Source organism: Danio aesculapii, chromosome 8, assembly GCF_903798145.1.
Source record: "Danio aesculapii chromosome 8, fDanAes4.1, whole genome shotgun sequence".
Lineage (NCBI taxonomy): Eukaryota > Metazoa > Chordata > Actinopteri > Cypriniformes > Danionidae > Danio > Danio aesculapii.
In genome coordinates this window covers 51,815,051-51,829,067 of record NC_079442.1, presented here as the reverse complement: position 1 = coordinate 51,829,067, position 14,017 = coordinate 51,815,051, and the positions used below count along the sequence as shown (strand labels likewise).

General features: G+C 38.5%; 1 protein-coding gene across 2 annotated transcripts in view; it reads left to right on the top strand.

Annotated features, from left to right (window-relative positions):
* Positions 1-14,017, top strand: part of ikbkb (inhibitor of nuclear factor kappa B kinase subunit beta) — a 90,401-nt gene that overhangs the window by 70,583 nt on the left and 5,801 nt on the right. For both annotated transcript variants that reach the window (XM_056464166.1, XM_056464167.1), the window contains 2 exons: positions 6,793-6,940; positions 10,444-10,568. In XM_056464166.1, the coding sequence (XP_056320141.1) occupies positions 6,793-6,940; positions 10,444-10,568 (273 nt within the window). The remainder of the gene's footprint in view (positions 1-6,792; positions 6,941-10,443; positions 10,569-14,017) is intronic.

The following is a 14,017-nucleotide window of genomic DNA, read 5'->3' as shown; positions in this document are numbered from 1 at the left end:
CGCCATGCTTCTTCTTCGTGTGAGGATTAGAGAGCGGTGGCAGCAGCGGCGCACGCTGTGTGCACACAGTGCTTCTACATGTGGGGATTGTTTACATCAGAGTGCGCATCAGTTCTGCGCAGCATATACGCAGTGTTTCTTCAAGCGGTTGATGGAAAATAAGCTAAGGCGCGTTCTAAGAATATAAATTCGGATCTATTATTTTTCACGGTATTTTGAAGTGCCCGCGATAACAATATCGTGCATATTGATTACCGTGATTTATCGCATTACCGAATACCGGCACAAGCCTAGTTGTGATCTGTACGAATCACGGATCAAACCCGATCCGTTACACCCCTACAGGCAACGTTTTTACATGTGAACATCGCCACAACTCTGAAAACAAGCAGACGGACATCCTGAAATCTGTACTGATTTTAGTTTGGATGCTGAAATATGCGTGATCAATCAAGACATTCAGAAAACAATAACTCAACTCTGTTTCAAGTGTTTCTGTTTTTTCTGATTGTTTTTTTTGATTTTAGCTTGATAAAGTGGAGAAAATAGTGCCTATACTTATTTTTCAAGTGTCTGATTTGTTTTATGCTACAGTAAAACATGGATGTTCACTTTGTGAAGTTGCAATGTAGGCCTGTCAAGATATCTGTTTTATGTTGTACGATATATTACACCAAAATATATTGCGATAAACGATATTATTGTCATTATTTGCCACTCAATATACACCACCTGACAAAAGTCTTGTTGCCTATCCAAGTTTTAGAAAGAACAAATAATAACTTGACTTCTAGTTGATCATTTGGTATCAGAAGTGGCTTATATGAAAGGCCAAGTCCTCTAGATTACGCTTATTTGACCACAATAAAATATGATCATGCCTTGATTATTAATGATTTCATTAGGACAGTAAGGTCTGACTTTGCTTAGACAAAAGTCTCATCACTAAACCTTCAATAATGTCCAGTATAGAATATGTGGTCATGCTGCAGTGGAAACAGAATGAATATTGTGTCTGACTCCATCATGAGCTTGGAGGACTGCATCCATACATCTCTGCAATGACTCAAATCACTGATTAATAAAGTCATCTGGAATGGCAAAGAAAGCCTTCTTGCAGGACTCCCAGAGTTCATCAAGATTCCTTGAATTTATCTTCAACACCTCCTCCTCCATCTTACCCCAGAAATCCTCACTAATGTTCATGTCTGGTGACTGGGCTGGCCAATCCTGGAGCACCTTGCCCTACTTTGCTTTCAGGAGCTTTGATGTGGAGGCTGAAGTATGAGAAGGAGCGCTATCCTGCTGGAGAATTTGCCCTCTCCTGTGGTTTGTAATATAGTTAGCACAAATGTCTTGATACCTCAGGCTGTTGATGTTGATCATCCACTCTGCAGATCTCTCACACGCCCCCATATTGAATGTAACCCCAAACCATGATTTTTCCTTCACCAAACTTGACTGATTTCTATGAGAATCTTGGCTCCATGTCTGTTTCAGTAGGTCTTCTGCAGTATTTGTGATGATTGGGATGCAGTTCAACATATGATTCATCTAAAAAAATCCACATTCTGCCACATTTCCCTAATGATCAACTAGAAGTCAAGTTATTATTTGTTGCTCTTACAACTGGGATCAGCTAAAATGTAGCTAGAATCAGTTTTTATGTTTGGGCGATGTATATTGCGTCAGCAAAAATGATTGAGGTCATGTCCATGTGTTGTTCAATTAGTCCATATATTGATTATTGTGACAGGCCTACTGCAGTGACACTTGAAATAATATGAAACATGTTTATATAAACATTTTAAGATATCATATCACATTATTTACCATTCTATTACTGTGTCTAAATATTGCCTATATATACCTACAAAGTAGTCCCTCTGTGTAATAGTTTACTATTCTTTGCTAATGTCCTTCAAACTACTAGGTTTTCCCATGTTATGACCAGTTATACTTTAACATATATTTTAATAATTACCAGTCAGAATAAGCATGTGATTGAATCTGATTTCATTCCTTGAACGATTATGGGACATTATTTTACCCATATTTTGTTTTCATAAATGTTATATGAAAGATAAAAGTCACTTTACCTGCATTTAATGTGTTTGCATTTAATCTGAAGCGATCACATCTTTGGCGCTTGTTCTAAGCCGTAGTTTATTTCAGTATTTTGAGTTTTTTTAAACCCTGATATTCAGGATTATTTCAAGTAATTACTTACTGGGAAAGTTTACCTTTTCAGTGGAAAGTTAATTTAATCAGCTTTCAGATGATGTATGAATCTCAATTTCAGACAATTGACACTTACGACTGGTTTTGGGGACACATTTCATACTCATTTGTTTATTTAATGAATTAAGAGGCATGACTGAGTCGTTTTTATTTCCATATTGTGTTATACGCCATATAACTTCACACTAATAAAAAGGAAACCATTGGAAAAGACTATCATGTATTCTTCCATTAGGTAAACATTGCTTTATACAGGTGAAAAATACAAACATAATTAAAATAAATAGTATTTTATTGTATAATATTATCAGTAACGGACAGTAATACAGTTTCTTTGCGGTTTATTTTGAAGGATTAAATATAAACTCGTATTATGTTTATTGTGAAATTGAAAAATATAACTAAAACACATTCTAATATCAAATCTCAGATTCTACTGAATAAAATGTTATAATTTTGCTAAACTAACAACATAAAACATCAATTATAGCACTGATTAAAGGATTAAATAGTTCATTTGTTATTAGATTAAGTTCTTACATGCTAACTTTAGCTTCAATGTTTATCAGACCCGTAGCCTGGGGGGGTTCGGTGGTTCGAAAGACCCACCCCCACTGATTAAAGGTCGAGAATTTGTGCCTTACATGAGCTTATTTGTCTTATTTCGACTGCTTTGCCATCATGAATTGTGAAATAGCCCATCAAAGAAGGCTTCCATTGAATGCAAACAATTGTGTAAACGTAAATTTTAATGCTAATAGGCTATTTTTGCTATCCATGAACTTTCAAAATGTACTTTTTTGCAGAAGAGACAAGTAAAATATTCAAGCTTTACATTATTAATGTTATTAAGTTTTAATTTTTTATTATTCAAATGGACAAATTCTAAATGTTGAATGTGCTGGCCAGTTTGTTATTTGCCCAATAAATGACATTAGGTTACAGGTTTAAAACTTTAACTCGTTTTTTCTAATAATATATGGTGTAATACATTTGTATTTAAAATAAGTTCATTCTATATATTGAGCAAATGTTTTTGGTACCTCAAAAAGTGTGGTTGATGACCATGATCACCTGACAAGCTAATCCAGCTAAACATAGTGCTTCAAATATCACTAAAATGCTGCATTTAAACCTCATAATTCAAGAAAAATTAGGCGAATAACTGCAAAAAATGTCCACTTTTTGAGAAAAGAAGAACCACCCCTTTCACCAGGCTGGCCACAGGCCTGTTTATTGAATGCATTCTGAGTTTGTTTGGGAAAATACTTGCCTGCTTCCGACGGGAGAACACAGGTAACGCTGTACAAGGACATCTAGGTAACATTAATGATGTCAGAGCTGTAGTTTGGTCCCACGTCGTTAAATTAATTGATATAAACATAAACATTAGGTCCTCGCTAATGTCACACGCTCCCGCGCCGTGCTTTTAGATCATGACGCGCGCGACGCGTTCAGAAGACGTCGAATGAACGTGAGAACGCGCTGACCAATCACATCATAATCTCTAGTACTTCAATACATATCGTTGATAAAATAGTAAATAACATGTAAATATAGCGACACTCAGTCACTGTCGGCTTCTCCAAATCAACGGCTTTTATTTACGAGGTGCTTTTTAAACCAAACTTAGCCTTGGTAACTTCGTAGCGTGAACAAAATGGCCAACCGGGCGAGTTTAAGTGTCACTTAGCAACGCTGGCTAATATTTTAATACTTGCCATAATTGTAAACAAGATACAAGACATTGTGTAGACTCATATTAAACATATAACGAGAATTTTTAAAAGAGAGATGAACTTGGAGAGCTTTGCTGGCTTTCAGTAAGTTAGTCATATTTAACCATTTCACAATAAACATAATGACGTTTGTTTATATTTAATTCTGCTAAATAAAACGCAAAGCATCAGAAATGAAAGCAGTTTTATCCATTACTGATAATATTATACGATAAAACTTTGTTTTAATATCCTTGATAAAGTAAATAATTATTATATTTCTTCATTCTTTAAATATAATTCTTTATTCTCATGTTTTAACTTCACCTTTATAAAGCAATGTTTACTTGTGGGATTAACGCATGACAGTGTTTTCCTGTTGTTATTTTTTTATCAGAGCGAAGCTGTTTTAAAAAGCTGTACTGTATAACACAATATAGAAATAAAAAATGACTCGGTCATGCCATTTAATACAGATTTTATTAACAATTTGGTAAGAAATGGCTCCACAAAACAAGTGCCAACTGTCTGAAACTGAGATTCATACATCATCTGAGAGCTGAATAAATCAACTTTTTTTTCAGTGGAAAAACCAGAACTTTCCCTGTTAGTACAGGATATTATTTGGCTGAGATACAATTACTTCAAATAATCTGGAATATCAAGGTTAATAAAAAAAATAGGGCTTGAAACAAGAGCCAAAGATGTGATAGCTTCAGATTAAACTTCAACATATTATATGCAAGTAACTTTTATCTTTCATAAAACATTTCTGAAAACAAAATATGGGGCAAATGATGTTCCATAGTAGCTCAGTGGTTAGTACTGTGGCCTCACAGCAAGAAGGTTCAAGTCCTGGCTTGGTCAGTTGGCATTTCTGTGTGGAGTTTGTATGTTCTCCCTGTATTGGCGTGGGTTACCTCTGGGTGCTCCCGTTTTCCACACAGTCCAAACACATGCGCTGTAGGGGAATTAGATTAATAGGGAATTGGCTGTAGTGTATGAGTGTTTCCCAGTACTGTGTTGCAGCTGGAAGGGCATCCGCTGTGGAAAACATATGCTGGAATAGTTGGCAGTTCATTCTGCTGTGGCGACCCCTGATAAATAAAGGGACTAAGCTAAAAGAAAATGAATGAATGATGTTCATAGTTATTCAGTGAATGAAATCAGATTCAAATTAGGGCTGGGAGATATGGCAAAAATGTAATCTCGATAACTGTTTCCCATATTAAACAATAATATATATTTCAATATAAGTTCTTATTGCTTCCAGCTTTAAAAGGATATCCCGTTGGCGCCAATAGACTTATTTCATGCGGCCGCCATTTTAAAAGCGAAATCGAGGCTGCGGTGGGAAGAAACCCGGAAGTATTGTTGGGAGTTACATAGGAACGTTGTGCAGCTGGCTGTATATCTTATCAGTGAAGAGAAAGTGACACAAATTTATCATTTCAGAGCCTTCAGTGACCCGAAGGTCCGTTCTGAATGAATGGTGAAAATAAAAAGGGATATCAGAGCTCATTTTCAGCTAAGTTAAGGGAAATGGCACTAGTTGGCTAACGTTTTCTTTCCCAAACACACGTTTTAGATGCCATTTATCAAACTCAAGTTAATGAACTGATTTTTTCACTATATTAGACTTGTCACGATACTGAATAAAAGAAAACACATCAATTTCCCGCTAACATTTAAAGCACTGTTGATGGCTTTCTTAAAACAGCGCTGATTGGCCATTGTGTTCACATGCTCAACAGAAATGCTTGTGATTGGCTGAGAAGGTCATCAGTTCACCCTCTGCTGTTTACAGAGTACAAATACAGACGAGCCGAGCGATCTGCTTGATGACTCGACTGATCTTCACGGCTGCTTCGCGCTCCAGTCTCCGTGTATCTGTGTTTGCACTGGGTGAAGAGCGGTAAACTGAGTGCAAACACAGATACACGGAGACTGGAGCGCGAAGCAGCTGTGAAGATCAGTCGAGTCATCCGCGCTCAGCGGCGCTTCAATGTTAGCGGGAAATGGACGGTTTTAAAACTTCAGTACCAGAACAACACTATTACAGACAACACGAGGGTGTGCTACAGAGGACTGCAGTGTTTTATCACTCACCGGGTTACATAGGCTGAAGAAGGAAAGCATCCCCACGGTGTTTAACTGGTGCCATGAACTGAAGCCTAGGAGGACACTTGAGCGTATTACTCTTAAAGAGATTGTGATGTTGTTTAATGCTAAATTGCTTTTAATTGTTTAAATTAAACTTGCTGAATGATATTAAAGTGATGTTTACACCATTTCTACATTTTGAAATCTCTGCAACAGCTGGAGGTTTGTAGTCCACAGCATGTTACTGCAATGTTTACAGTGCTGGTCCTATACTTCCGGGTTTCTTCCCACCACAGCCTCGCTTTGGTTCTTTAAAATGGCGGCCGCGTGAAATAAGCGTATAGCCTAGTGGTTAGTGTGTCAGCACATAGCACCATGGTGCTCACGGTGACCAGAGTTTGATTCCCGGCGCGAGGTCCTTCCATTATCTCTGCTCCCCACACTTTCCTGTCTGTAAAATCTGCACTGTCCTATCACAATAAAGGTAAATAAAATAATGAATATCCCTTATAAATAAAGGGGCCAAGAATAAACTTCACACAGAAATGCCAACTGACCCAGCCAGGACTCGAACCAGCAACCTTCTTGCTGTCAGGCCATTGTGCTAACCACCGTTCCACCCCCCTCTCCTTACAGTTCCTCTGTGTAAATACCTCTTCATGTTGAATCGCTGAACGCCTCCTCAGTTGTAAGTGGCGTCTGCTAAATGACTGAATGTAACTGTGTGCAGTAAGACGATGGTGTGCCGTCAGCGTGTGCTGGCTCTGCTGCCGCGTGTTGAAGGGTTGGTGAGCGCCATGGCAAGGAGCGAGCAACAACTGCTGCATTTACAGGAGAAGCGACAGAAGGAGCTCTGGAACCTGCTCAAAGTGGCCTGCGTATGTATATACACTGTTACACTCCGCATATTATTCATACTAGCACTGCTTACTGTGCACACTTTGTGTTTTCTTGCATGCACAGAAACTCCAGACGGCTACAATATGCAACAGTAGTCACATGAAGTGTTGGGTGTAGTTAGTATCTAGAATGCAATGACTAGTTACTGTAATTAACCCATTATGCACCTATTATGCAAAAATCACTTTAATAAGGGGTTGTGTGGTGTCAGTCTGTGAACATAACCAGCTTCTGATGGTTATTATAATCAGACTTGATAAAAACAGTCTGCAGAAACGCTTTGATTGACATTTACTCTTCGTAAGTGTCATCAGAGGGGGGAAAACCCCACCCATTAGTGACAGTCTCTCCCTCATTAGCATAGGATGTTATGCCTGTTTCACACCGCAAGTGAAAGCAGTGCATGAGCAGAGCGTGCGCAGCGCATATGGAGAGAAGACGCAGCACGCAGGCGTTTGCCTTTCACACCAGCTCTTCGGCAGCTGCTGCAGAGCTCAAGCTATCTCTGTCTATTCTATCCAGTTATATCTCTCTTTATATACAAATACTTTTTTAAAAACTTTTCATCTGCACCAAGGCTCGCATCAACTTCCTCGTATGCTGTTTCTTTAACCTGCAAGTCTTTATTTTACAAATGATATAGATCATACAGTACTGCATGCTTCTCAAGCTCTATGAGGAGTGTCATTCATGTCTGGTGCACTCAGAAGACTGTGATATCATGTCATTTGGTTTTTGATTGTCAGGTTGTTGTAGGCCTAGTTATAATAATATTTATACAATATAGTTATAATGATATTTATACATGATCAAACTAGTGTTACTTTCTCTGCTTCAGTAATGTCCAGCGGCAGAGTAACAGCCCTGCTGAAAAATCCAGCTTAAAACAGCCTAGGCTGGTTGGCTGGTTTTAGCTGGTCGACCAGACTGGTTTTAGAGGGGTTTTGGCCATTTCCAGGCTGGTTTCCACCATTTCCAGCTTGGTCTTAGCTGGTCAAGCTGGGTGATGACCAGCCAAAACCAGCTATGTCCAGCTTAAACAGGCTGATCAGGCTGGAAATGGCTGAAAACCAGCCTGGAAATGGCCAAAACCCCTCTAAAGCCAGGCTGGTCAACCAGCTAAAACCAGCCAACCAGCCAAGGCTGGTTTAAGCTGGATTTTTGAGCAGGGTGCTCGTGCTGGTGCTTCTTTTACTGATTTTCGTGTTGTCAGGTTCACAGTGCAAAAAGCTCCCGGGTGGAATAACATGAGTGAACATAAAACAAAGCCGAATAAAGCTTTATTCCTCTGCTTCAGCTGCACACGCCGAGCTCACATCATCCAGGATGCATGTTGAACTACACTACCCACAATACACTTCTCTATGGACTACAACTCCCGTAAATAGCAGTCTTAAAGCGGCCTCTTTCTATGTGGTATATGCCGAAGCATGCTAATAGGACTTTTAATTTGCCAGTAACCTGGGTTATTCGTTTCCGGTGAATATATGCCAATGCAAAATCGGCGCGTTTAAGGTCTGTTTTCTTAAAAAACCATCGATCACCACTGCCTGAGTGATATCTGATATAAAGTGGGTCTCAGATTGTACAGGAAGCACTGCATTAGATAAAATTTTCCCCGCCATGTCTTTATAATATGAGCATTTATTTTACCCCAGTATATTCAATGGAGCTTCTGCGCTAGGCTGCCGATTCTGACGGGCGCGTGCGAGTAAACGACTTTTTGTCTCGTTTTACGCTTGAGCAACTAAATTAATGCCAAAGTCTGTTTAACTGATTGTATTTTAATTACATTACAACATCGATGCTGTAAAAGGAACCGTATAAATGGAAAAAACTCACAATAACAGGTCACCGGAAGTTTATCAGTATGGGAAACACACTAGCTCGGCATATAACCTATTTCCCTCTCCTGCAACACTAGTGTGCAACTTAAGCAAAGCTGATACTAAAATTGTTGTACAGTTGGTTTTGTAGTTCGGGCCTAAATAAATGTTGCAGTTTTTAATCGTTTAAGTTCATTTGATAAATCAGTGAATATTATTACCGCATTTATTGGGTAAAATTGCTACTTTTACTGTCATTCAATGTGTTTTGGTCATTATCAATGCACTGTCACTTTAATTGAGCGTGAGCAGCGCGGCAAAAATAGACCCAGCGCAGAAACTATCACTGCTGCTTTTTTACAATTATTATTAAAGAATGCAAATAAACAACCACAATCAGGCGATCGATATAAGAGCTGACATTAAGACATTAGCTGCAGAAAGAAAGAAATAAGACTAACAAAACAAAGGAAGGGGTAAGTAAATTACAATGTATAACAGTGTATAAAACTAAATAAATGAAGAGCATTAGGAAAGCTATCCAACTCAAATCAGAGTCAATAGATGACAGTTCTTCATATAGATCCAGGAATCTGACACATTTTTTGTTTTTACACACGGGAAGATTAGAGCAGTGAGTCAACTTCAATCAGAAAATGTCGAGAAGTATGGACTGAAGCCATGCATTTTTGCTTATGTATAAAAACATTTCCAAACAAGATAAAAGAAAAAAGTTGAAAATAAATTCTATAGATTTATGTGAAGATTCTGAGTAATACCAAATAATTTCTTTAAAACTAAAAGATTGTGCATAGGTAGGAGTGTTTAAATAACGATAGAGGTCAAACCAAAGTTTCTGAACAACTTCACACATACAAAATAAATGTATTAAAGTTTCATCATCCTTACCGCAAAATGTACAACTACTCACAATATCAACATATTTGGAAACAAATGAGTTAGCCGGATATATTTTATGCAATATTTTGCAGCACTGCTGCTTCAGCGACGCTCACGCCTCGCTCTGACGCGCTGCTGCTGCGTGCGGTATGAAAGCTCTAATCTGTTTACATGGACGCCAAAAAAACAAGCGCTGCTCATGCGCTGCTGACGCTCGCGGTGTGAAACAGGTTTTAGTCCTGTTTTTGAATCTGCCACTATGCTGACACACAGGTATTTGTAGCTCCGCCCTCTTTTGAAAAGAGCACAATCTCATTTAAATTTAAAGCGACAGTCACCAAAACAACACAATTAGGATCAAAGCCTAAAAGGGTCTATAAAACATTATTTGTGTGGTATTTGAGCTGAATCTTCACACACACAGACACACACACACACACACACACACACTCTACAGAGACTTTTTTTACATCTTGTAAACAGGCATTTTTCAGATCATCAAACAATTGTAAATATTAGTCAAAGATAACACGAGTAAACACAATAAAGGTTGTTAATATTAAGGGAAAACAAAATACATTGTATTTATTAATACAAGTTATTACATGACTTAAGTACTTTAAATACAGTTTTCATTTTGTAATTAGTCATTTGTATTTAATTGAATTGACTTTTTTGAAGTAACTTACCCAGCACTGCTCCTACACAATGTGTGTGTGTGTGTGTGCGAGACTGACCTCGTCTGTGTGTTTCAGAGTAAAGTTCGCAGTCCAGTGAGTGGCAGTCCAGATGGAGGGCGAACTCCACCGGCCCCTACACCACCGCTGATGTCCCACAGACCCTCACATCCCAGCAGCCCCCCTCCAGATGGCCCACACACGTGAGTCCAGAAACACTCACTGTGTTTCCATACACATATCAGAATTCAATTCAATTCATCTCCTGTACAGTTTCACATAAGAAATTGAACTCCTTTCCACAAATTGAACTTAAAGGTCATGTAATTTTTGTATTCTTGTAGTTTTTAGCAGTTTTACTTCCATTCAGCAAGATTTCATTCATGCCCCTGTCCATACCTGTCAACATTGGGATGTGAAAATAAGAAAGATGCCCACCATATTAAGGGATTCCTCCAACCCCCCTTTAAAAAATCCCTCATATTACTAAATATGTTCTTCTGGAGCGGTTTCATTATTGATAAACAGTTAAACAGTCAGTAATATGTTTTAATATTATTATTATTTACAGAAGAATAATTAAATAGTACACATTAGCAGCAAATACTTTAGCAAACAGTTCAGCTTATTGAAATTAACAGCTATGATAATGAAATAGATTCAAGCTATCAAACCTCATTAGCCGTTTCTTCACTGTATAACTTACACATTCTGATTCAAGAGCAACGAATGAATCTCTTATTTATTCAGATTTTTTTCGTTTGATTACATTAACAGAGGTGTCACTTTAAAAATGCACACATCTTAATTTCAATTGTTTGTTACTTTTGGGCCAGCTCTTACCTGGCAAAAATTCAAGAGTTTGTATTAAGAGTTGACTTTGTCCTCAGAGTAAGGTGGATAGGAAGATGTCGTCCGACTTCCATTCTGCAAACACGTAGTCAATTCATTAATTTAAAACACCAGGTAAGAAGTGAACGACATCTGTGTGTTTATATTTTTGTATACTTAGTTTAGTATAGGTAAGATTATGGCGCTGAAGATTTTTCTTTTCATGCTTCTAGGTAGGTAAGGGGTTTGTTTATGAGTTAGAATTGTTTTGCTATATTTATTTCTTTGATTTTGGCTTCACTAGCGTCCCCTTACTCTTGAGTTGACCTAATTTTGTTTGACACTTTGTTTCATTTGCTACTTTATTATTGTAAATATTTCTTATTTTTGTAAATCTATTTGGGCGTTCTGGTTTCACTTTCTTTGTATATTAAATCACTTTTGTTGGCAGTTTGTTGTTTGTCTTGTTGCTTGAACCCAACACTTGTGAAAACACCACACCGTTTAAATGTTATTACTTTCACCCTAGACTAACATCAAAGAGGTTGTAACAGTTATAATGAAAGTATTCGGTTGCTTTACTAACTTATTAAGCTCATTTAGGACGAAACAGATATAGTCTTAAGATATTATTATTAATAATTATGTGTATATGTCTGATCAAACACACACCCACTTTCACTCTGCTTCAAATCACGTGTACAGAATCCGTTTGGGAAACAGCGTCTATTTATCATTATGGAGCGCGTCAGCTGACAGTCACGCACCACTACATGACTATTTTGAGGATTGCATATGAAGGGGAGTCGGCACCTGTAATGAAAAGGAAAGGGAATCCCGCCTTTTTTATATTTATTTCAAAGTGTTTTCATGCCTAAACAAAGCGAAAGCACAGAACAAACTCATATTTAAGAGCAAGAGGCGGCCCCTGGTGGTTCGGCGGTATGGGTTGCATATAGGGAGGATTGGTTCTTTAATGTTTATTTGCCACCCTTCAGAAAAAGACAGAAAATACAGGAGAAATATGGGAAAATACTTTTACGGGATGATAGAGGGATAGAACTGTAAAATACGGGAGAATCCCGGGAAAAACGCGAAAGTTCACAGGTATGCCTTTGTCACAAACTCTGAGCTCCTGAATGCAAATATGAAGTAAGGACTGATAGGAGAGAGTTGTTTTAATGCAATTTGATACCACACACCGACAGCATAGACGTGTATTCAGTGATGATCAAGGTGTGTGTCTCGAGTCTCCAGAAGTTCACTGTGTGTGTGTAAGTGCACTTAGAGATGTGTCTGTGGTCTTTTACTGACACGGTAGGTGCAGAGAATAGTGTCAAACAGTCTTGTGTGTGTCTTATCCTGTCGCAAAATGCGGCTAAAGGAAAAAAATGTAAACAATTTTTTAAAAAAGTGATTGTCACAACCAAAAGACACGTGCAACTCCAGAAGCCAGCCTGCCCTGGGTTGCCAGGTGTGTGCAAAGCACTTGATTTGCAGTTCAAATCAAATCCTGCCTCTAAACTTCAGTGCTGAATTCACCCTCACACTCTATCATGACATCACAACTCACGAGACAACTTTTCACCTCGACTAGAAATCTTGTCATGATTTAATCTCACGCGATCTTGTCACATCCCTAATATATATATATATATATATTATAAGTAAAAATGTGCACTTTAATTTTGACAGCCACAGACATCGTCACCAAATATAGATCAGAGAGGTCAGACTTTCTCATACAGAGCCTCATTTCAGTTGTCAGGTTTTGTAAAAATCTATCTATTGAATTAATCTTTTAAAAAAACGTTGGCTAGAATTCTGCATTATAGGCTTACAATATAGCGAGAAATAACAGATGAAGCGAGACTGCATCAGATCATGAAGCAGATCAGTGTTGATCTTTCTGTTGAGCTGTCAGTGCAGATATGAACAAAATAACAGGCGTAATGCAAAATATTATCAGATTCAAATATGGAAAAATGGTATGGTAACTTTGGTGGTGTAGTGGTTAGTGCGTCAACACATGCATTCTGGTGCTCACGGCGACCTGAGTTCGATTCCACCTCGCGGTCCTATGCCGATCCTTCCCCTCTCTCTGCTCCCCATGCTTTCCTGTCAATACTCTCAACTGTCCTGTCCAATAAAGGTGAAAAACCCCGAAAAAATTATAAAAAATAAATAAAAATATTTCAGCGTGCTTTCACTTTCGTATTCGACATGAAACGCACATTTCCCGTATGAATGACATCCTGCCCTGTTCATTATTCTCTCTTCATATAGCTGTATATATGGCTATTACACAATCATAATACACTGTGATATAGCCTGGTTCGTTACTTCGTTGAATCGTTTTGCTTTCTCACTACAATCAATTCACTTCGAGTTCATTTCAATCACCTCATTCGGGCGATCTTAGGCCAATTGTTTCGATGAGATCCGAGCGCCATCATGGGAACCGCGCTAACTGGGCAAACGAGACAGGTTCCAAAACAAACATCTAGGTGTGAAAAGCACCCTATTTGCACGCAATTGACAAACAGTCGCAGCCATATTCAATTTTAGTGACAAGGCAGCACTGGCCCAATCTGGCCAGTAACCATTCTGTCTACTGTTCAGAGCGTCTCGCACGCTGGCTCCGGGCCATCGGGAAGCCCTTATTGTCGAGTCCTGAATATCTTTCATAGACTGTAAAATATATGGTCGTAGTATCTGTGACGTCACCCATAGGTTTCTGAAGAGCGCAGATGAAGCTACAAGTAGGCGCAGCCAACCGTCGCCATTTTGTGCGCGCGTCATCGCACCCACGGCGGGATAC